This window comes from Protopterus annectens, chromosome 5.part0 (genome assembly GCF_019279795.1).
Source record: "Protopterus annectens isolate FY-2018-M chromosome 5.part0, PAN1.0, whole genome shotgun sequence".
NCBI classification, from domain to species: domain Eukaryota; kingdom Metazoa; phylum Chordata; order Ceratodontiformes; family Protopteridae; genus Protopterus; species Protopterus annectens.
This window is the reverse complement of record NC_056735.1, coordinates 303,937,873-303,963,918: the sequence shown is the minus strand read 5'-3', so window position 1 is coordinate 303,963,918 and position 26,046 is coordinate 303,937,873. Positions and strand designations below refer to the sequence as shown.

Sequence of the window (26,046 nt, the reverse complement as noted above, 5' to 3'; positions counted from 1 at the left end):
AGCTGGGTAGCATCAGTTGATTCTATGCACACATTCAGTATAGGATTCCACAGTACCTATCATCTCTCCAAGCACATATAGGCATGCACACACACACAACCACCTGCACAGACACACATGGGGTCACTCACCCACATGCACACACACACACACACACACACACACACACACACACACACACACACACACACACACACACACACACACACACACACACACACACAGGCATAAGTGTGTACTCACGGGCACATAAGTATGTTCATGTACACACTCACACACACACTCAGACACACAGTCTCTCTTTCACTGGTTTTATAAGTCTGCCATGCCCATTGAGAAAGAGCACCACCCATGGAATTATTGATTATTTCAACCTAGATAGCTCTTTTGTGATCCATATTTACCATCAGGTCTGCATCAAGGCCTGACTCAGTGCCCTTGACATATCTATGAATCTATGAACCATTGGCAGTGGAAGTACAATTACAAAAGCTGCACCAACTGGACAGCTATCATTTTGTATTTATTTAATGGCCAACAGGCTTTAACACAATAGCAATCAGCATGGGTAAACTCACAATCAATATTAATGGGTCATTACAATGGCAAAGACACCAAGTTCTTCTCTTTAAAGCTAATGTTTTAGGTTTGATATCCACATGCAGGAGAGCCAGGCAGGGAGAATGAAATAAGCATCTTACCTTTTCTGAGAGCAAAGTATAATAAAATTACCCTGCCAAACCTGCCATACTGCTGCTCTGGCCAGTAAGGTAACTCAGACCCATTTAAACACAGAAGCATAAGGGATACAAACATCTGGAAGCCCACATTTATAATCACCTCAACATTACAGTTGTTGTCAGGGGTCAGGACAAATCTTATAATCCCTTTCTACTCCTATTTTGAATGAATGTGCACCATGAAGGGAAGGGGTGGCATAATGGCTAAGGTCTTTAACTAACTAGGTGACTCTATAGTCAGGCACACTGATGTCCCACTCACCAGGCTGAACAAGGAGAAAGTTATGGTCAGCTGCCTGTCGGCTGCCAGGATCCACCACATAATGCATGCACTCAAGTCACTCCACAACAAGTACAAATACGACTCTGTCATTGTCCATGTTGGAGTGAATGACTTCAGACATACCTCCCTGGACTACATGAAAAGAGACATGGAAGAGCTCTCAGATCATGTAGTCCAGGCAGGTATGACCCTAGCCCTGAGTAGCATCTTACTTTCACTCAGAATGATACCACAGTATAAGGACAAAATGATTGACTTCAACAATTGGCTAAGCTTCTGGTGTCATTCAAAGGGGATCCAGTATCTGTCTGCCTAGGGTGACATGATTGACAAACTATGATGCTTTGCCAGAGATGGTCTGCACCTGTCACCCCTCAGATTCAGGTTACTGGCTAAAGCTCTTGCCACCTCTGTAGTGCCTTTTTAGGCAAGTTCAATGGACAAAACCACCACCGTAACAGATACAAGCATGCAAAATCTGAAGGTAATGCTACTCAATGCTAGAAGTCTAAACCTCAAAATGCACTCTCTCGAGGCACTCCTAAAAATGGAGAACATTGATATCTGTGCAGTAACTGAGACCTGGTTCAAGGCTCCAGAGACCACCCCTGCAATACCAGGCTACTACTCTTACCACACTTTTCGGCCACCACACCAAGACCGAAACACTAAAAGTGGAGGAGTGTCCATATTCACCAAGGATATTCACACCTTCAGGCTAGTTGCCAAACACAATGCATTTGAAATTCTCCAGGTGCATCTAACACTAGGTAAGACTGCAATCCAAATTGTAGCTTGCTACAGATCCCCCACCATGCCCCAAGATTCTCACTATACCTTTCTAAACATACTGGAAAATATTAAGATACAACCAAACACCCTAATTCTGGGTGATTTCAACTACCCTGCCATTAACTGGGAAAAACTACTCGGGTACCAACACCTTTTCCTAACGGTTCTTGGAATTCATAAATTCCAATGCCCTGGGTCAACTAATCCATTGTCCCACCAGGGGCTCCAATATCCTAGACCTGGTCATTACCAACATGGGAGATAGATGCTCCACACTACTGGTCACCCCCTCATTGGTCAGGTCTGACCATAAGCTAATCACCCTTGACATCCACATCCCACCATTACCCCCCAGTAAGGAAACCTCCGTAAAAAACTTCTCCAAAGCCAACTTCATGCTACTCAAGTCAGAAGTAACAAACTTCATGACACCCATCCAGATGGGAGCTGAAAGTTCAACTGCTGAATCCTACACTAAGGCTCTGCCCGAGCACATCCACTCGTGCATAAATCATGTCATCCCAAATAGAACCAAGATGCTCTCCTACAAAAAAAGGAAGCTAATCTGGTGGTCCCCTGCCATAAACAAACTATACAACAGAAGGAAGAAACTGTTGCAGAAAAGAGGAAAATCCAAGGATGGAAAAAACTCCCTTACCAGCCTCAGTAAGAAGCTGATACCCCTTATAAAATCCTCCAAAGCTAGTTGCGAAAATAAAATTGCCAAAGATTCCAAAGACAGCCACAAGGCATTCTATAGTTGTGTCAAGAATCCAAATGGCAATGCTCAGATCTGCTGTGAGCTACAACAGAATGGCATTAAATATACTAATCCCAAGGATATTACCAATATCCTGGCAGATCGATTTAGTGCCAACTTCACCCCTCTCTCACCCCCTAAAGGGCCCATCTCAATATCAAAAGACTGCCAAATTCCGGTAATCATGGCCACACAGGTAGAAACCTCACTCTCCAATGCTAAAAATCCAGCATCCATGGGACCAGATGACATCCCCGGCTGTGTACTACATGAACTACAAAATGAACTGGCACCTCACCTAAGTGTCATGTTTAATCATAGCCTCACCTCAGGCTTCGTGCCCACTGAGTGGCGCAAAACTACAGTTAACACACTCCACAAGGAGGAATCCAACTTGGATCCTGGGAACTACTGTACCTTCAGTCTGATGAGCCTGATCCGCAGGGGCATGGAAGGCATTATCATGGAACTTATAAACAATGACATTGGCAACCTTCAAACACTGGACCCCACCCAGTTTGGGTTCGTGAAGGGCCGATCTTGTCTCCTGAACCTGATTGACTTCTTCAAATCAGTCTCCAGAGCTGTGGATGAGGGTAAGGCACTCCACACAGCCTATCTGGACCTCGCCAAGGCCTTCAACACCATCCCCCACTCTGGAATCATAGATAAACTTACTAAGCTGGGCATAAATCCCTATGTCACTTGATGGGTTGCCAACTGGCTTACTGATAGTGCCGAGACTGTAAAAGTAGCTGACTCCAAATCCAACTCCAGACAAGTGACAGTGGAGTACCTCAGGGTTCAGTCCTGGGACCGCTCTTGTTTGGCATCTACTTCCCTGAAGTACAGGCTAACACTAAGGGACTCTAGCTAACAAAGTTCACAGATGACTGCAAACTGGGAGCCATTACTGAATCCCCAAATGATGTGGATATTCTACAAAAGAGCCTTACAGAAACAGATGCTTGGTGCCAGAGCCATGGGCTCAAGTTTAATGCCAAGAAATGTATAGTTATCCCCTTTAGGAAAAAATATGTACCCATGAATTACCACATAGGTGGCAGTACACTAAACACAGAAAGTGTGATGAGAGACTTAGGGACACAGGTGGACAGTGGTCTCAGCTTCGATAACCACATCGCCACAGCAGTCAGGAAATCCTTCTGTGTGGCACACCTCATCACTAATAGCTTTTCATCCAGAAAAGGAGGTCATTGTCCCACTGTACTCATCCCTCATTAGACCCATTATAGAGTACAATGCCCCATTTGGTATGTACCTCACAAGACATCTGCAACAGCTGGAAAGGCCACAGAAATACCTCACTAAAAGAATCACAGGCCTAAAGCAGATGCCCTATGCTGACCATCTAAAAAAACTCCAGCTATACTCTGTGGCATATCATCTACTCAGAGGTGATATCTGCTTAACATACAAGGTCATGTTAAACCCTGAGCTGTTGGACATGCTCCACTGAAAGAAATCCCAATCACTCAGAGCCACATGCTCCAGGGATCTAAACCTTGTCATCACAATGAACAAAACATGCTGGAGGGATAGGTTCCTGACATAGAGACTCCCCATACTCTGGAATAGACTGCCGTTACATGTCAAGCAGAGCACCCCCTTGGCCGTCTTCAAAAGCAACCTTGACAATTGCATGGGAGATAGGAAATACACCCCGGGGATCACGTCAGTCACCCTGCTAGACAGGGGTCCAGGGAAGTAAATATTGTGGGAAGAAATATCCAGAGAATTGTTATGGCTAGGCTTGTATAGGCCCTAGGGCCGATAGCCTTGTACCAACCTATGAACCTATGAAAAGATACAAGGCACACGGTTTGATTCTTACATCTAATTTTCACCAAGGCTTGTAGTAGTTTGCAGAATGGTAGCCTAGTATTTACCTATGAACCTATGACTGACTGGTAGATCCTGTAGTGAGCCAAAGGTCAATAGGGGTGTCACGAAAAGAGATACTTCCAGCCCAGCTATTTGGAATTTTGTAAATAATTATATGTCATTTGTGAATATCAACATGATTCATATGCTAGTGTTACAAATATATTAGAACTGTATGTCATATAAGATGGTTTGTAAAGACATGTGCTGATGAGATATTTTGTAAAGCACTGAACTTAGAGGTGTGACCACAGTGTACCTTTCTGGATTAGAACAGAAATGTATATATATTATTGTAACTGTTTAGATGTATATATTTTAACAATGGAAACTGGAATACAGGAGGTTAATGTCAGAAAAATAGCTGAAAATTTAAATTACTTTATGACAGCCAGAGATAGGATGTCTGTATTAGGGAGATCTCTGAGTTATCTTGAAAGAGAATAATTACTATGCTTGAGATTTGAAAGTGTTTTATTGTTTTGTGACTTCCAGGATCTGCCTTAGATCTAAGAAGCGCCCTTGTTTATGTATTTTCACAGGTAGATGCTAAATGCTGTTGTTTGTGAGCCTGGGAATGGAAGTCATATGACAAAAAGTGATGTCATTCTGCAAGTATCCCAGCAGTAATATTTGGGATATTAATTTAAGAACTCTCTAAGAGAGAGATTGAGCATTTTGTATTTTGTCTTTGACCTGACAAAAACAGTCACTCACCACATCTGCCTGCTTGATTTGTGAGTAACTCTAGGGAACAGTTTAATTCTTTTAGATATAGTCAGGAATATAGCTGAGCTTAATTTAGATGTTTTTCTTTATTTATTTGAGACTGTCCTGTAATTTTGAACTCGTATGTAACTGTGATTATATACAGAGTATTTTCTTGTTCTTTTATTATTTATTATTAAATATATTTAAACTTTTCATTGTGGCTGATATTTGTGAGACATATTTAAGTTCTGAGAGTACTTGCATATTTATTTGGTGGCACTGTGGGCCACTCCTAGTCGCTTTGCTCTTGGTCAAACTACCATTTGTATTGATAGTAACATTACACCGTAAGATTGGACACCCTTGTTAAAGGCCATAAAGTAGCTGATAAAGAGGTGTCTGGTGGCAGTAATAACTACCTTATAGTCTGGGCAGAAGGGGGCATAGCTAGTAAACCTGTGCCAGCCTTCCCAGGTGTGTGTGTGTGTGTGTGTGTGTGTGTGTGTGTGTGTGTGTGTGTGTGTGTGTGTGTGTGTGTGTGTGTGTGTGTGTGTGTGTCAGCTACTTGGGCAGGGACATGAAGCACCGGTTGGGCAGAGAGGGTGCTTGAGTTCTTGGCTTGGCCACTCAACTGAGATTTCAACTCTATAGCTGTCCCAGTGGGGAGTCTTACTGGGAATCTGGAGAATGAGGGAGAAACCTGCCCCAGACTGACTGTGGTCTCTGTGTTCTTTTAAAGGAAATTTCACTTGATGCAGTGAGCTGCATCTGGAAATACTATGTGTGTACCTGTTATCCTCCCAGTGTACATCCCCCACTGGTGCTAGTGGTGGAGATTGAGGCTCCTTGATTACTATTGCCAGTGGTGGGGCATCATAATGGGGTCCACAAACTCTTAAAAAAGGAAAACTCTGACATTATACCAGTCTAAATACCACCACTTCTTCATAATAATGATTGTGACTTTAAAGGCGAACAGCCTTTGAACTTATAGAACTAATAAATGTATTACATTGTCAGTTTTGTAAAACAGTCATGGAATGGTATTTCTGCCATGGCTTATTTATGAACTGCTGAGTTTCAGAGAAGAGCGTAACTGTGAAAATGTATTTTCTCTGTTAATGAGTGTTGTTAAAAGCATTTGAGAAAACTCACTGGTTAGAATTTGTTTAATATCAGACCCGCGGTGGTGGTGCTGTGGTAGCATTGTCGCATCACAGTAAGACGCTGTCCGGTTCGATTCTCAGCTAGAACGTCTTCTGCGTGGAGATATGCGTGAATGGGCGTACCTTTGTTGAAGGTTGTGTGTCAGGGCTGGTAAGTCGACAAGTAAAAATCAACGACCAATCATTAGCGGACAGGAGTTCCGCTGTGGCGACCCCTTACCAGGAAAAGCCGAAAGTCACAAACAAACAAACTAAAATTATTCTATGTCATCCGAAATAGTTTCAATGCAAAGCTTAAACACTTCCCTAATGAAAACACGTCATTGCTCTGGAAATATTTATGATATCAAAAGTAACTATAGCTAAGAGCATATAATAAGATAACATTAGGTGATGCCAGATTTTTTTTTCTTCTTTAAAGCAAACCTCTAATAGTAACTAAACTAGAAAAATAAGAACTTGCATCTTTTCAAACAGAAACAAATAATCACTTTGTTTTTTTATTAAATGAGATAAGCTTAGCAAATTAAACCAAATATTTCTGGTGATATCAAGTAAAAAGATATATGAATGCTGTTTGTGCAGCGCTTCTAGCCAAACATAACATAAGGATGCTAACTGCAAAGTTACGGCTACCCCTCCCCCACTGTATCATCACTGTTGATACTGCTGCTCAGAAATTGTATGTTATGCAAAGACATAATGCTAAGCAGATATTATGTGCACAGCAAATGTAAATATGACGTCATCTGCAATTCTCTAGTGTTATAAATGTGTCTGGTAAGATGTAACTGCATAGCAGTAAAAGGCTTAATTATTTTTATTTTATTTATTTTTTTATTTATTTAACATTTGTTGACCAGGAATGTCCGACTAGCTTCCACAGAGCCTGTTTTCAGCGGAGGCCTGGGGAGAAATGCTCTAGATACATGCCTTTGGAATGTGGGAGGAAACTGGAGTACCCGGAGAAAACCTATGCGAACACAGGGAGAACATGCAAACTCCACACAGAAGGCACCCCGGCCGAGAATCGAACCAGAGAACCTCTTGCTGTGAGGCGAAAACGTTAACCACTGCACCACTGCGCCGCTTGATAATATCTTTTTATAGTAAATTTTACTGACTTTTTAATTACATAATATACAGACAAAACAAAAAACATGAGAAGAGTTATAAACATCAGAGAGGAATACAAGTGAATCAAACCCCATAAATGTTAATATCATAATTCCAGTCATATAGGTAACTCTGCCCATTACAGATTAAAATGTAAGAAACATAATATCAGTTTTAAATGGTAAAACCATGAAAAAGGCTAAATGTTAGTAATTACAACAAAAATCATAGAAGTTAGCAGTTACATTATAGCCATAATCCATGCACTTTGATTCCTATGCCATGCAACGATCTGTAAAAATGTTGTGATTTTTATAGTGATCTTTAGCACTTTAAGTACCATAAATAAAAAAGTAGGTCACTCCTCATAAAACATGTTATGTTTAGAGTTCCAGAAGTGAATCATATAGAGAATTATGATTGGGTATCCAATTGTAACCAGCTTATTATGTGTTCAAGACATAGTTGCAAGAAATTCATTTTTTGAGTGATGCTTGACAAAAGAATCATAGCATCCATGTTGAGAATAAATAATGAAGGGTTGTGATAAGTGACCCAATCATAATTCTTTGTAGTGCATGGAGATTTATCTGCTCCAAGTACAACTCTTACAGAAAAAAGAAGGAAAAGTATAGAGGTACAAAGTATTCTACCAGCTTTTAAAACCTGTGAAAGCTGATATGGAATTGAATGCTTTCAAACAAACAGCAGGCATAAATGAAATGCCTTTTTGTAAAAAGCTGTCAAGACACACTTTCGAAGTGAGTCAGAGTCAAGTTCTAACAGCTTGTAAACGTTATTTCATCTTCTGCTACTAAGTAGTTTTTGCCAATCTGCACTGTCCACTGTCAGTCATCGGCGTGAGATTTAGTCATAACAGTGCTTTGATGTGCTTAACAAGCTTTTGTGAAGCACTCCTAATTGCTGATAAGATCAGGCCTCACTCTAGTAAAGTGCTTTACCAATTTTCACAATTTTGGAGTGTTATTACAATGGTCCATGTACTACAAACTGATTCATAAGTAGTGTAAATGTAGAAGTTGTTTTAACACGACAGTATTCCTGAAGCCTGGTTTGTTGTCTAGGATAAAAAAGACCAATGGGGTATGGCAGCAGACATGAAGTTTTCTCTAATTGGTAATCAACTGGTTCCAAAGGATGGAGGCACATTTGCACCTCCATATGCTCTATTTAAGACCAGCAATCTGCCATTATAGACTTAAGCTTGACAGACTGGAATTCCCATAACACTAGATGAGACCAATTTATTTAGAGTGTACAATATATTATTATTATTATTATTATTATTATTATTATTATTATTATTATTATTAACCAAAAACCAAGTGCAGCAAATTTATTAAATGGAATTTGAAGTTCGAATAGCAAAACATAACATCTTAGTTCAAAGTACTAGGTCCAAGGATGTCATTGTTCCATTGCAATCTACCCTCATTAGACCAATCATAGAATACACTGCCCACTTCAGTATGTACCTAACCAGGCATATGCAACAACTGGAGCATCCACAAAGGTTCCTCACAAAAAGAATACATGGTGTAGGTGACATGTCCTAAGCAGACCACCTCAAAGCCTTACCCTCATACCCAGACTACTACAATTTGCTGAGAGGTGATCGATGTTTGACCTAAAAAACATCACCTGATCCAGCCTTAATGGATGTGTTGCATATCCACAAAACAAATAGCATAAGAGACATCTGATCCAGGGACCTAAACCTCATCTGCAACATAAATAAGACATGCTACAGGGACAAGTATTTGTCTCAGAGACTGCCACGTCCCTAGATCAGGTTTCCCACCCACATGAAGTAGAGTTCTTCCTGCTCCTATTCAAGCACAATTTGGATCAGTGGATGGGAAATTGGAAATTTACTCTTGGTGTGGCACCTATGTCTGTGTCACAGAGTGGTACCTTGTAAATGCTTGAACATTCATGCTGAGTTATATATACCCCCACAAAAAATTATGGGACCAAAACCTGGCTGAAATTTTTGGGAAGAATGGATAGGATCAATAGTCTTGTAATCTCCTATGATCCTATGAGTAGATTTTTCCTTTTTCATACTGATATTCCAATATTTAGAGAGAGCAGAAGACACAGTATGCCCAAAGAAAAGATAAACTTTATGTTCACTGTAAACAATTCTTTTGTAGTTTTGTCATAATTTTATCATAATGTGTTACAAGTTACATCATAGATAAATTAATACATATATTGCACAGTTGTCAGCCACTTAAAATTAATCTAATAATTCTTTGTTAGTGGCCTAGGATGTAACTAATAAACACTTGATAAACAGAAGAAAGAATGCCAGAGTTTAAAGTGAAATTAAAATTAATGGCAATGGAATGAAGCAAAATAAGTTATTTTTCAAACCCTGGTAAGGTAAACCAGTTATTTGCACTGGTGAATTATTTTTTTAACTCTGGAATATAAGGTTTATACAGCATTGAAAGATGCATAAGGACTAGGTACTTAAGCATGTATTTTGACTGGGAACACATCATCAAAAGAACTTTTGTCAAAAGGGACCAAGTCACCTTCAACCTTTCAGCAATTTTCTACTCTCAGGAATTTAGTTGTGTGAAATTGCTAAATACATTTTAAAGTACGATACCTTGAAACTTCCCAGTTGTGTTGGTTGCTTGATCTTAAATTGACTTAGTTTAGGATTTTTTGACCTCATGAAGGAAATGAGTTAAGAGTTCATTTTCTTGAAATAATACAGATGCACATCACAAAATGCATAATTTAATAAATTGAACATTCTAGAGAAATGTTCATTTTAATTAATCAAAAACTGGGCCTAAAGTTAAAATTAAATGTATCCTTTTGTAATATAAAATATGTAAATATTCCTGTGTCAGCTTAATTTGGTCTAACAACCCATTAACAATGGACTACAATGAGGTCACTTGGCTGTTTGTGTTGCCATGATAATTGATTCCATTGTGTGCTATTTGCATCCCACAGTTGTTCACTAGTAAATTCAGACATATAACTGTTAATGGGGATGAGCCTAGATATATTGAAGTAAGCTTCAATATATTGAAGTTTTGGCTGTGGTTATTTTCAAAATTATTATTAAATCCTTTCTTATGTGTTAATTCAGTTGTCAGAACAGGGATCTTGCTCACAGTGTACACAGTTATAAGAAGCTTGGATAACAGCATGTGGAATACCACTATGGTCTTCTATCTTTCTACTCTTCGCAGATTGACCACATGGCAGAGAATGGTGATGTGGGTTGGGTGGGAGCTCCATCACAGCTAGCAGACCTCACAAGAAAAAAAAAACTCACAGGAAGAATAGATAATTCAATTTGCACATGGATTCAATGCAAATATCCCTTGCCAGCAGTACTGCAGTTTAAATATAAGGACATTTCTCTTTCTTTTCAAGAAAAAGAGGATTACCGGCCTCAAACAGATGCCCTATGCAGACTGTGCCAAAAACTCCAGCTTTACTCCGTCGCATATCACCTACTCAGAGGCAATCTCTGCCTAACATACAAAGCTATGTCAAAGCCAGAGCTGTTGGGCATGCTCCACTTAAAGAAATCCCAATCCCTCTGAGCTACGTGCTCTAGGGACCTAAACTTTGTCACCACAATAAAAAGAACATGCTGGAGGGATAGATTCCTGTCCCAGAGACTTCCCATACTCTGGAACAGACTACCTATATATGTCAAACAAAGCTCCTCATTAGTGCTCTCCAAGAAAAATCTTGATGATTGGGTGGGAGATAGGAAATTCACCCCGAGGATCACTTCTGTGGCTCTACTCAACAGGAGCACAGGAAAATAATTTTCTTAGGTGGCGAAAGCCAGGGTACCTTTTTGGCTAGGCTTATATAGACGCTAGGGCCAATAGCCTACTACCTACCTATGAAGCTATGAAAAGAGGATACAAAAAATTAGTTGGGCTCCCTGATCTGTATTCAGAAAGTTATTATACCCTGCTGTTTAGCAGATGTTGTTTTCCCCTTTTGGCCTAGCTGTAATGCTTTGAATCCCATACAAAGTGTACAGTAACATCAATGCAGTTCATTCACACATCCTGCTATCTGCACACTGTCGGCTTTAGATGGAATAAATGTGCTTCCTCTTCACTTTTGTTTGTATTTACTAGAGTCCTCAATCTTCACCAAGGTCCATAGCCAAGCGGGGAACTCACCTTCCCATCAGGATGAGCAAGCCTGCATATAAGCTGTTCATTGCCATCACCACCATCTCCAATCATCCCCACCTTCTCCCAGATATATACTCCAGTGTCCGTACCTACTACTTAAGCCCAGAGGAAATGACTTATAGTCAGGACCCCTTCCCTCTATTACTTTTGTATAAATGTAAATATTCCTGTGTCACAAGTGGTATTTCAATAAATGTGTTTAAAAAGAAGGATTGATAAAAAGCATATCTTGCCATAAGCAATATATTTGCTTGTGTACTTGTTTGTGTGCTTCTTTATCCGTTTATATTTAAATTATTTATTTCAGTTTTAATTGCTGGGAATGCCCAGTAGATTGAGATCCACAGTAAAGGAGCATAATGCCATATAATTATAACTTCATTAAAATATTACAGTGAAATTTAATATAATCAGTTTTTAAAATGCACATGCAAATACAGGGCAGTCACAATTCCATTACAAAGAATAAATTAGTTACAAGCACGATTCACATTGTGATGAGAACATATGTGCCAGGTACTTGGTTAGGCATTTTACTTCTATATGAAAAGCATGTTTTTCTTCATACAAAATTATTGTACAATACTCAATATGATTTTATCAACAACAATCTTATTGTTTTGACATATCTTATGTATACAATCAATTTGCTCTCTCAAGTATTTTTTTTTTAATTAGGTAGGATGATGTTTCTAATTTTGGACAAAATCATATTCCAGGAATGCATCTCTGAGTTACTAAACAGAGAATCTCAGCAGCAGCTGGTACTGATACTTCACTTAATAATATTCTGCTCTCTGCTCTTTTGATCTTACAGACCTGCAGGAGGTGTATCATTCTAAAACCTGATGAGTTAGTGAGGCTAGTTTATGGTGCAGTACATAACATGTAGGATTTTACAGACAGTAGTTGAGTCTACTTGAATGATAGAAAGTTTAAGGACTTGGTTAGGATGCATTGAAGTATCGCTGATGAGCTGCAGATGAACCATGGTGCTTTATAATAAGTACGCTGCAAGTTAACTAATAACCCACACACAATATCTGCATAATAAAGTGTATGGAAAATAACAGTAAGGTTACCAGTCTGGTTATGAGGAAGCAAGGGAGGAAGTAACTAACTCTGTACATAGTAACTAACAGTTAATTAGTACATTTCATTTATTTTACTTTTAGGTTTATTTGCTCTTTGAAAGAGAAGGTCTAATCTAGTATCATACGTAAGCATTTTATAGTTAAAGTGCTTGGAATATCTTCACAATTGCATATCTTTATGGATAGGTAGGGAGCATGTATTTTGCTAACAAGTGCTATGAAGTAAAATGCATGATTTTTTGAATTTATAATAATATTGGAGTCATGTAGCCATTTTTCTAGTAGTAGGAATGAATCCTTAGGTTTTCTCTGACTTACTGAGTAGTTTGCATCAGAACTTGGTAAGCCTGTATTGTCTGGATGCTGAATAATGGTGTGGTCACTACAGTTGCTTGATAAGGACTTAACATAATGCCTAAAGAGCACAGGCTCAAGGAGATAGTCCCGGGGTGTTCTTTTGCCACTTTTATATTGAGAGGATAGGTTACATCCTGTTCTATCCCTAAATGTTCTTCCAGCTACATTGATTTTAAACTAGCTGGAGGCAAGGTCTTTGATAGTGTTTAGGACTTTATATAGATATAAAAATATCTTTAATTCTATCATTACTTTTTTCTAATATATTTGGATTTGGTTAATAGTGCAACATTTGCTGCAAAGCTCTTTGTAAAGCCTTGCTGGGAGACATTTAGGACATTTGAGACCTTGGTGTAAGTTGTATGTTTTTGATGGACTTTGCCCATAAAATTCAGGATGGTGATAGATCTGTAGCCTATCTACTGACCTGTGTTTCTACTGATATTCTTCTTTTAAAAGGCAGTATGAAATGCAAAACCTTCTATAATGTAGGACCCATGCATTTATTAATACTCCTATTTTTTTAAGATGATCATGGGAGTGGTAAGTAAGAAGGTGACCACTGACCTGTTTTATAAATTTTGGAGGCAAACCTTCTGAACCTGGTGAGCCATACCCTTTCACTTATGCTAGCAGATTTTTCTTTACCATGAAGATGAATAAATCTTACCCCACAAGTTTATAACTTAAAAAAATCAAAATACCATAATTGTGGGAAGTTACAACATAGATAATAAACTTGTCATAATAAAATGCAGTCATAGCTAAAGAGTAGCATATTTTTTAAAGAATATCAAATATTACATCTAAGAAGAAAATTAAATTTTTAGTATTTTCAGGGTTTCACAATAAAATAAAAGTATTATTTATATTTATTATTTGGTAAAGGATGCAAGACCTGACATAGAGACTGAAACATGACAGCAATATGAATTGTACCCAAGTAAAAAAAAATAATCATTGTTTCCAAGGGAATCACTCTAAGTACAAAAGTTAAATGTTAAATCTACATTAGAAATGCTTTGTCAGTACTGTATCAAACTATTCTGTTCTGTGAAAATCAAAAGGAAGGGTTGTATGGCAGTGCAAATGCCATAAATTGAATTAATTTGGTAAATGTAAAGCATTAGGAATGTATGATAAAGTGTTGGTGTATTATAGCCAATACCCGCTGCTTACGTTACCTCATGGTACTTCTATATATGGTACCGGAAGTGTGCCCTTAGGTATGGAAACAATGGTTTCTCCTTCTAGGATGTCTCCTTAACAGGGGGAAGATAAAGGTTGAAAAAGAAGGTCTTGCTTTTATTTTTGTAATAAAAAATAAGATTCAATTGGCACCTTACAGTGAGAAAATTCAATCTGGCTACTGATCATAAACCACAATTAAGGTTGACTGATTACCCTAAGAGTCTTCCAATCAGGTTATCAGCATGTATCCTTCAATTATCTATAATCTTATCAGTGGAGGACCACCAGATTGAATATAAAATGTCTACAGAACATGGTAAGACAGCTAATCTCTTAAGAATTCCAATACTAGAAACACATTGATAAAGTGACATAATGAATGATATAGTACATAAATGCCCTTTTAAAAGATAACTTCCAAGGAATTTGGGTGAAAACGTAAATGAAAGCAAGAAAGACTACAAATAACAATGAACTATTATGCTCTGTGATGGGCAACTGGCACAGACTGGGTGAGATCATAAAAGCTACCAGAGAAAATTTGACTTATCACTTGGTAATGACTGTCCTTTGAAGAACCACGTTGTTATTATGTTAAAAAGGAAAAAGAAATATGGGAAGAATTACATGTTGGTCACTTTGGTATTGCAAAAATGAAGACCCCAACCATGGATGCTCATGTCATTGCCATAGCTAAATGACAAGACTGGGCACGCATATAAAAATGTAGAACACATCACGTAGAACAGAAGATGCTTAGACAAGCATCACTGATTCCAGCAAGTTTCCAGGAGAATGTCTGAAAAGACTGCATATTAATTTTGCACATCCATTCATGAATAATATAGTCATATTGGTAGTAGATGCATATCAAACATGGTTGGAAGTGTTTCATTTATAAATAACCCAATACTGGGTCTGCGAACCAAAGGTTTAACCTATGGTTGGCATGGTTTAATCACAAGGGCAAAGTCCAAGTGATTAAACAAAGACATCCATTGGGTTAATCCTGTTATACCCACATCCATTCATGAATTATTGGTATTATACAATGACATTATTTAAGAAAGAAATTGCTTATCCTTTTAAATAATGTCTTTGCATAACATCATTGTAGTGTTCCTCTTCTCTTGTTGATATACTACACATCATATGGGGACTTACGTTCCCATGCTTGTACAGCACATCAGTGCTGTTCAGGAAAAGCAACAGAGAAAAGAAAATCCTCCATTCCTGCCCCCCCCCCCCAGGCATTATGGGCACTTAATTCAAGAAACACTGACAAAGCCCAAGATAAAGGGGAGAAAAAAAGGTCCAAAAATAGAGAAATATTTTATTGACCTTATAAACTTAGAAAGTTACTAGAATAGGAGGTTTTGTGTTAGCATGCATTTTTCTGAAATATATGAAGTGTAAACCTCAAATTTCTGTCATTATTTCAATACTTTAACCCAAACTGGCTTGCCATAAAACTACATTTCTTACGAGGAAAAGATATGAGAAGTATAAGAAGAAGAAACAATGGTGAGGAAACGCATGGGCAGAAGAGAACAGGTGGGAAAATTTAAGAGTAGAAGGCTATGTAGTGCCTGGATGGATATGCCAAAAGAACTGGAGAAAATGATAATAAGGTGGGCATGACTAGGAATGAAAACACTGGGAATTTAAGAGTGGGAGGAGAGTAAGGGAAGCTGCATGGATTTGAATCTACTGCCAGAAAAAGTATGGGTTAGAAGAGGGCAGTTAGTTGTCTTACAAATATCTGATGACAAAGGTTTAAAAGTTATGCATTGAAGGAAGGAGAAAGGATGAGGAGGCGTATAGGAAGGAAATGGAAAAATATGAGGGACAGGAGTGAAAGAGAATACAGAAGGGTAGAACAGGAAATATTTAGGAGAATTTACAAAAAGAATTTCAAAAGATGTTTTGGATAATTTGAGGATGCAGTGGATAAAGGAAGATAACAAATAGGTAAAATACTTTGGAATGGAGTTTTGGAAACAGAGCAGGTGTTAAAGTCAATCAATCCAGTAGGCGATGTCTATTGGCATTTGAGCCATAGGTCGTATATATAACCCAGTAAGAATTTACAAGGAGGGATGGAGTCTATTACCAAATTTCTAGAGAAGTGGTAAAGATAAGTTTGGCCAACCGCATATGTGGTTGGAATGCCAGGAGGTGATGATAGTCTGGATAGAAGCAACTAAAGTCTGGAGGAAGATATCTGGGAATGAAGTTGAGGAAATATGGGACTTTTGTATGGTAGGTATAGGGCATGAGGTTTCGGAGCAGAAATGAGAGAAAAGAATGAAGTTACAGGTGGTACTGAAGAATGAGATGGAAGAGTAAACAGAGGATAAGGCCTGCAGCTAGATAAGGAAAATATGACAATGAAATCATTAGTGGTTGGAGACAAATGTAATAGGTTACAGAAAAGATGGAAATTTAAAAGTGGTGTTAGAAGGAAAAGAAAGTGTGGAAGGGAGAGTAGGTTGCACAGTTAGGCAAAATTAGGCTGCAGTCACAGTTTGTTGAAATGAGCTTATAAATTGGAATGAACTTAGAAAACCACCTCACCACTTTTTTTGGGAGGGCTGAGTCTTCAATGTATGGACTCATGCATTAAATGTACAGTTGCCTGCCTCAGTCAGTGGACCTGGCAATATCATTTTACCATGAAAAGAAGTGCAGTTATTCTTTTATAGTGAAATGGGGGATAAGTGGTATATTGTGCTTTGCTATTCAATATTGTGGCAGTGTTAAGCATCTATAAAAGTGAGCAGGATTGCCGTATAATGTGTGAGTGCATGAAAACAATGCTCAGATAATAAAGTGGTCTTAACATCATCATATGATCTCTTCTAGTGCTCTTTCTCAATACAGTGCAAGTAATAACTATGTAAAAGAAAGAGAGTTAATAGCAGCTCAGCCTCTTTCATTATCTGTGAACTAAAGAAAAGGTTTACTAATTGAAGAGTGCCTGGATTAGTACAAATGCATCAGTCTTCAAACTGACTTTAATCAGTAATTCTTTCTAAAAAAAAAAAATGTAAATGAATCCCCAATAAACCTAACACTGCATTCATAAAGACCCAGCAAACATCATTGTTTGGCATCACTGGGAAATTCTAGAAAGAAACAAGCAACATAGTTGGGAAGGCAAGATAAAAAGTGATCAACTTCTTAAATCTCAGTGAACAATTATTTACTGATGGAAAATGGGAGGCTGACATAATTCACTCATTATTCTGCAACTCAATTCATTTCCAACTTATACACCAGTAAAAAAATGCTTGGCTTTTCACCTCTAGATATATATTTTTTGGTTTTGGTTTTATTCCCAATACATAGTCTACAAAAGTTTCACTTTCAAAGGTAAACTATTCATCATCATCATCATCATCATCACCACCATGAAGCCCCCCCCCTCTTTTTTACATGGGGTCAGCATGTTGTGTCACCTGCCACCACCACTCTTAATTTAGACCCACTGCCCCACCTTTTTGGACAGTCATGTCAGACTGTCAGAGGTCATATTCATCTCCTATTATCATCTCCCAGTCTATCCCTAATAGGTTAATAGGTTCATAGGTAGATACTAGGCTATCTGCCCTAGGGCATTTATAAGCCTAGCCAGAGTGTATTTGGCTTCCGCCTCCCTATTAGATTAGCCTACTGCGCCTCTGTAAAGTAGGTCACAGAAGGTACCCTTTTAAGATTAGTTTACTGTGCCTCTGTCTAGTAGGGACACAGAAGAGATCCCGGGGTGAATTTGTGATTTCCCATCCACGCATCCAGACTTCGCTTGAAGAGGGTCAGCGAGGGGCTATGTCTAACATGAATTGGGATTCTATTCCAGAGTGAGGGGAGCCTCTGGGAAATGAATCTGTCCCTCCAGCATGTCCTATTTATTTTTGTGCTGAGGTTTAGGTCCCTGAAGCGTCTAGCTCTAAGGGACTTGGATTTTTTGTGGTGGAGCATGTCCATTAATTCTGGATTTGACATGGCTTTGTACGTCAGGCATAGATCACCTCTGAGTAGGCGGTAAGCAACTGAGTAGAGCTGGAGTTTCTTTAGTCGAGCTGCATAGGACATATGTTTGTAGCCCATGATCCTCTTGGTGAGGTACTTTTGGGGTCTCTCCAGTTGCTGCAGGTGTCGGGTAAGGTACATCCCAAAAGGGGCATTGTATTCAATTATGGGCCTGATGAGTGACGAGTAGAGAGGCACAATGACCTCTCTTGATCTAGATGCGAACCCTTTTGTGATAAGGTGGGCTATATAGAAGGTCTTTCTAACCACTTTGGCAACGTGATTATCAAAGGAGAGATTACTATCTACGTTGGTCCCCAAATCTCTAATTACTTTTTCCGTACTTAATGGATTACCACCTATGTGGTAATTTGTAGGCACCTTTTTTTTCCCAAAGGGGATGACTATTCACTTTTTAGCATTTAGCTTGAGGCCGTGGCTCTGGCACCAAGCAACCGTCTCTGTGAGACCCTTTTGGAGGATGCTTGTGTCAGCTGGAGATTCGATTATGGCCCCCAGTTTGCAGTCATCTGCGAATTTTGTCAGCCATAATCCCCCTGTGTTAGCCTGAACCTCAGAGAAGTATATACTGAACAAGATAGGTCCCAGAACTGAGCCCTGTGGGATGCCACTTGTAACTGGTTTGGATTCGGACATGGCACCTGTGATTCTGACCATGTGGGTTCTATCTCTGAGCCAGTTTGCAACCCATCTTGTGATATAGGGGTTGATATTTAAGGTGGTAATCTTATTTATGATGCCCGAGTGGGGTATTGTGTCGAAGGCTTTTGCGAGGTCCAGGTAGGCTGTGTGGACTACCTTGCCCTCATCTATGGCTTTGGTAACTGTTTCAAAGAAATCAACTAGGTTTAAGAGGCAAGATCTGCCCTTAACAAAGCCGAATTGGGTAGGGTCCAGTGTCTGGAGGCTCCCAATGTCTTTGTTTATGAGTTCCATGATAATACGCTCCATAGCTTTACAGACCAGACTAGTCAGGCTTATAGGGAGATAGTTCCTGGGGTCCGTTGTAGCACCACCTTTGTGGAGTGGGACCACTGTAGCTGTACGCCATTCTTTGGGTACATATCCTGTAGTAAGGCAAAGTTTGAACAGTGACTTAATGTGAGGGTTCAGTTCTTCTTGGAGCTCGTGTAAGACACAGCCTGGGACACCGTCCGGTCCCATAGATGCTGTGTTTTTTGCTTTGGAGAGGGCAGCTTTCACCTGTGCATCTGTGATGTCAGGGAGGTTACATTCAGTTGGGATAGGCATTTGCTCCTTTGGGGGGGAAGGGGGGGAGAAGTTTGCGCTGAATCTGTCTGCCAGGATGTTGGCTATGTCTGTAGGTTCGGTATATTTTGTACCATTATGCAACAAATCAGAGCATATCTGGGAGTTTCCACCCATGTTCCTGACATAACTAAAGAAGGCCTTGTGATTACCTTTAGTGTCTAGGGCAATTTTTCTTTCTAAACTGGCATTTGATGATTTTATGAGGGATCGAAGTTTCTTGCTAATACTGATCAGGGATGCCTTCCCTTTTTGGGATTTTGCTCTGTCATGTAGTAGCTTCCTCCTTCTGTTGTATAGCTTATTTATGGCCAGGGTCCACCAGACCGCTCTCCTGTTTTTGGGGGAGTGAGTCTTGGTTTTATTTGGGATAGCACGATCCATGCATTCCTGCAGGTGCTCATAGAATGCATTTTTAAAGGATTCTGCGGATTGGGCTGTATTATCCTCTGGCCCGGGGGCTTTGAAGGATTCCACCTCAGTCTTGAGAAGTGCAAAGTTGGCTTTTGAGAAATTCTTTACAGTGATTTCCTTGGCTGGGGGTGGGGACGGGATATGGATGTCCAGGGAAATTTGTTTATGGTCTGATCTTACCAATGAGGGGTTTACCTCTGGTGTGGAACATAGGGTCCCCATGTTGGTGATGACCAGGTCCAAGATGTTGTTCCCTCTTGTGGGAATAGTGACCAGTTGTTCCATCATGTTAGAGTTTATAAATTCAAGGAACCATTGGGCAAGGGTGTTTGGGCTTGAGTAATTTTCCCAGTCAATGTTTGGGTAGTTGAAGTCACCCAATAACATAGTGCTTGGAGAGACCTTCATATTCTCCAGTGTTCTCAGGAATGCCAAGTGGGGTTCCTGTAATAGGGAGGGTGTTCTGTAGCAGGCTACAAACTGAAAGGCAGTTTTGCCCACTGTTAGTTGCACATGGATGGTTTCCGATGCTTCGTGCAGTGCCACTAACCTGGAGGCGTAGGTATCTTTGATGAATATAGATACACCCCCTCCTTTTGTGCTTCGGTCCGAGTTTTGGGGCCAAAACGCATGGTATGAGTTATAACCTGGTAGTGCTGGGGTGCTCTCAGGAGCCTTGAACCAGGTTTCTGTTACTGCACAGACATCGATTTTCTCCATACTGAGGAGAGCCTCGAGTGTGTGCATGTTGAGGTTTAGACTTCTGGCATTGAGTAGCATTACCTTTAGTTTTTTTATCCTTGGGTTGTCTATGGAGGTGGGTTTGTCCTTTGAGCCTTGCCTAAAAAAGGCACTATGGAGGTGGCAAGAGCCTTGGCCAGTATACGAAAGCCTAAGGGTGACAGGTGCAAGCCATCCCTAGCGAAGCAATGTGGCTTGTCGAGCATGTCATCCCAGGCTGACAGATACTGGATCCCTTTTGAATGACACCAATACTTTAGCTAATTGTTGAAACTGATCATTTTGTCTTTATACTGTGGCATCATTCTAGGTGAGGGCAAGATGCTACTCAAGGTCAGGGTCATACCAGCCTGGGCTACATGGTCAGAGAGTTCCTCTATGTCTCTTTTCATGTAGTCCAGGGAGGTACATCTCAAGTCATTCACACCAGCATGGACAATGATGGAGTCATACTTGTACTTGCTTTGGAGTGACATGAGTGCTTGTGTTATGTGGCGGATCCTGGCACCTGACAGGCAGCTTACAGTGACCTTCTCCTTGTTCAGTCTGGTGAGCAGGACATCAGTGGGACCGGACAATAGAGTCCCCTATAACAAGTGTATTTGGTGTGTTGTTTGGCCTTAAGGGCTGTGACTGTGAGGCACACTGATTTTGTGAGATATGTGATTTGTGGGTATTGTTGTGGGGTGGCTGTTGCTTGGATATCTGCTTAGGAGATCTTTGATGTTTAGGCAGATTTTTATTTAGAGCCTCCGAGTATGTTTTTGTGTGTTTATGTGTTGGGTATGCAGATGCAATAGGTCTGTGTGAAACTGGATTTGTGGTGTGGGTGGTTACCTTTTCCTCCTGACTGACTGTGCCAGTCTTGGGTTGAGAGAGCTCTGCCTCCAGTTTGGCTGTGTAACTGCATCTCTCACATGTATTAGAGTTTGTTGGAAGGAGGAGAGGGTTGTCGGGGTACATAAGGCAATTGTAACATTGCCTCAAAATTCCCAGATTCACCAGCTGGACTGGAGAGTAACCTTGAAACTGACCCTTGGACATACCAGATTAGTATAGGGAACTGTTTTTTTACTGATCAGATTAGGTAAGGGAACTGATTTTTCACTTGATCAGGAAGGGCCAATCGGGAGCCTAATACTTATGAGAAGTCAAGGAGGGTGTAGTGCTTTAGTTAGTTAGTGTTTCCTTATAAGAGCTGAGCAAGTGCAGGGCTTTAGAAAGAGAATAGAGTGATTACTTTGAGAGTTTGACCAGTTCTAAGGGAAAAAGTGAAGAGCAGACTTTGTGGAGCCTGGAATAGTTTAAACCTGTTTAGGTGGTGCTGCCCGACGCTGCTCACTGTGCAAAACCGCACAAAAAGAGAGTTGTAGGGTTTTAAGAGAGAGAGATCAAGGAGTTTAGAATTGACCCAAAATGGCCAATAAAACTACAGCTTTTAGGTAGTAACCACTCCTCTAGGGACAGGCAGGCTGTTCAGTGTTAACCACTCCCACTGGTGAACACAGAGACTTCCCTTTAGCTCAAGCAAGCACTGGCCTTCTAGAAACTTCCAAACAGTTCAGAACAGCAAATGTGTAACTGAACTTTCTTAACTTTCAGAAAGTGGGAAAAAAGCAAGATTTTTTTTTTTCTTTTTGTTGTAGTTTAAAGGTAGCAGAGATACACAAGCAGCAAAATAATCACAACAGTGCAATAAATGACCCCACACTTGAGTGCTAGGCCAATAATCTTCTTTATTAAATCATCGTCCCTTTGCTGTTCATGTGACCAAAACACCATAATCTCTTCTCCTTGATCTCAGCAGTTGTAACTACTTTGGCTTCTGCTCTGATGTCCTCATTTCTTTGTCTGTCCCACAGATTGAATCCTACCACCCATCTCAGGCATGTCATTTCTATCACCTGAAGCTTCCTCAACTGGCCAGCATTTGTTGCCCAGGTTTTTGTGCCATACAGAACCATTGGCCACACCACCATTTTGCACATCTTAAAATTAAAACATTGGCTTTGAGAAATTCCTAGAAATGGGCAGGCTGGTTCAAACATGCTGTGTGCTAAATTCCACAGGCATGCAGTTTAATCACTGGTATTCAGAGTGTTTCAACAGTATCTTTTTCTGCACTGCCCTATTTTTCGAAATATGCAAAATTGTCAATATCATACCTGTCCTAGTGAAAGAGTGAAATTCCTGGTCAGACTTCTATAAGCCTATTCTACTTCTCATTGGTAGAATACTCAAAAGGGCTATATGGGCAACTAAAGTCTCACAGTGAGGCACAAGCATGCTGTCTGACCACCAACATGGCTGCAGAAAAGAGCATAGTACAGCTACTGGAATGTCTTCCTTCCCAAACATTGTGTTTTAAACTCTGGATGGTAGCAATCTCACTGTTGCATTTTTTTCGGGTCTATATTAGTTCATTGCAATGCAATTGCAGCAAACACCAGATCGTCGACTCTCATTCAGCAAAAATCTTTCAGTGATACGCTGAATTTACCAAGGGCAAGTAAATACTTGCCCTACAGCACAACGGACCGACAGCTATGCAAATCGAACCCACACACCCCCTAACTATAAATATCAACTCTGAGATCACACTACAGTTGAGAAAAGGGCAAACTTGTGCTTTATGGCAAGTATTTACTTGTCTCGGTAAATTCAGCGAATCACTGAAATAATTTTCACTGAATGAGAACCAGTGTTTGCTGCAATTGCATTGCAACGAACTGATATAGACCCATTTTTTCCTGTTGATATTTCAAAGGCTACTAAGTACATGAATCCTTTACTATTGGTAAGTGAACTATCACATTATGGACTGAACAGTCTGCCCTAAAATGATTTAGTGAATATTTGCATTAACAGATATTTCTGAAAAATCATTGCACATTCTAAGTCTTATCTCCAAATAATGAAGTCTGAGGCTCCCCAAGTCTCTCTCCTTCAGCCTCTGCTATTCACTTTTTATATCAATTTTCTTACACTAAACCTACAAAGCAGCAACATGCTTCTGTATGCAGATGTCATTGTGATCCTGGGTTTGGATAGTTCTTTTTCTATAATTTCAGCTCTTTCAACAATGCACCAGAATAGCTTTGTTACTGACTTTTAAACAACTGACACTCAGCAACAATCTGGATAACATCCAAGTAATGCTATTTGACAGCCAGGAAGACCATGATGATGGAAATTATTTCTTTAAAAGAAAAAAATATGGTCTGAAAAATACTTCTTGCTATGTACAAATATTACCAGAACATTTTTTGACACCCTTAAACCAGCATACATGTTGAAACTTTTAGGTTCCATATTAGACTCTGGTCCCTCTTCTGACCTCAGGATTCTTTCCTTCACAAACAGCTTGTAAGGATAAAGTTTGTAAACCACTCTTTGGCTAGAGCTCACATGGGCATAGAGACAGAAAAAATTTAGCCAGGAAATATTTTCAAATCTGCTTGGAAAAATAGTCAAAAATGATTTACAAAGAGTTCCATAAAAATGTACAGTAGGTTTATTTTATATAATAGAAGTGTGTCTTCATAGATTTCTCTGTCCAAAGCCAAATTTGAAAAATAAGCAAATTTTCTAATATTTCTACCCTTTAAACAAATGCCAGATAAATAAATGTTTTATTAAGCTGAAATGTAAGTTCATTTAAGATAGTTAGCATGCAATTAAATATTACTCACTCTCATTCATGCAGGATCGGTAAAGTATCTTTGCTTTCTGTATAGCTTCTATATCTCTCCTTTTGCTTATGTGTTTTTCCAACAGCACTAGAAAATAGAACACATATCAAATGCTTTATTACATAAACACTGAATCAGTACTTTCATTAATAATGTATAGCTCTCATGGATCACTGTAAAACTGCATCAATTTCATGTCTACATAAAAGATACATACCACAATAAATACCATAACGTATCAGTTTATTATTCTAGAATATATTCAGGAAATACTCATCTTATTATGGGTCTAGATAAATAATACATTAAACATCCAGTCAGCTTAAAAAGAAAGCCTATAGTGATTATATTACATTCATAATGTCATCTTAATTTTCACACTCTGTTCTTCACTTTCATTAAATGTGTGCAAATTAATGCTTCATCTTTCAGGCAAGAAATGCATTTAGCAACTTTCTTAAGCAAAATGGAATTCACATGACTACTATTGCTTTGACAGAGAAAATATTTTGGGTGGAATCCTTAAAGGTAATCAGGAGTGGTAAGCTCATTTTACCCCTCACTGAAACCATTTCCAGTGGTCAGATAGCCCTACTTCAGCACTGTACCACAAAGAGGTGCAGCTCCAGGATGCGCTGTCTATGTGGCCTATAGCAAATGCTAATTAGGCATTCCAGGGGGGCAGCCTATGCTAATTAGCCATGTAAGGCATTTGGCTGCATAATTTACCTCAGCTATCTCTGTTAATGAACACAGCCAAAAGTTTACATTCACCAAAGGGTGAGATTGCATTAGAGGTAAGTGTTGGGGAATTTAATGACAAGGTGGTGGAGGATGTGTGCATGTGTGAGTGCATCCAGAAGGATGAGTGTCCTCAGGTGCATGCATGCATGTGTGAGTTTATGCAGAAGGATGTGTCTTCAGGTGTTTGTGTAAGCATGTGTGAGTGTATGCAGAAGGATGAGTGCCCTCAGCTGCGTGTGTGCATGCGTGAGTGTATACAGAAGGATGAGTGTCCTCAGGTGCATGTGCGAGTGTATGCAGAAGGATGAGTGCCCTCAGGTGTGTTTGTGCATGTGTGAGTGTATGCAGAAGAATGAGTGTCCTCAGGTGCATGTATGCATGTGTGAGTTTATGCAGAAGGATGAGTGCCTTCAGCTGCGTGTATGCATGTGTGAATGTATACAGAAGGATGAGTGTCCTCTGGTGTGTGTGTCCATGTGTGAGTTTATGGAGAAGGATGTGTCCTCAGGTGTTTATGTGTGCATGTGTGAGTGTATGCAGAAGGATGAGTGTCCTCAACTGCGTGTGTGCATGTGTGAGTGTATGCAGAAGGATGATTGTCCTTGGCTGCATGTGTGCCTGTGTATGTGCATGCAGGAGGATGAGTGTCCTCAGGTGCATGCATGCATGTGTGAGTTTATGCAGAAGGATGAGTACCTTCAGCTGCGTGTATGCATGTGTGAATGTATACAGAAGAATGAGTGTCCTCAGGTGTGTGTGTCCATGTGTGAGTGTATGCAGAAGGATGAATGCCCTCAGCTGCGT

General features: G+C 39.7%; 1 protein-coding gene across 1 annotated transcript in view; it reads right to left on the bottom strand.

Moving 5' to 3' along the window:
• The window catches only part of PHEX (phosphate regulating endopeptidase homolog X-linked), a 1,091,028-nt gene that overhangs the window by 895,203 nt on the left and 169,779 nt on the right, over positions 1-26,046 (bottom strand). The window contains exon 4 of the mRNA XM_044072288.1: positions 24,499-24,585. Within this exon, the coding sequence (XP_043928223.1) occupies positions 24,499-24,585 (87 nt within the window). The remainder of the gene's footprint in view (positions 1-24,498; positions 24,586-26,046) is intronic.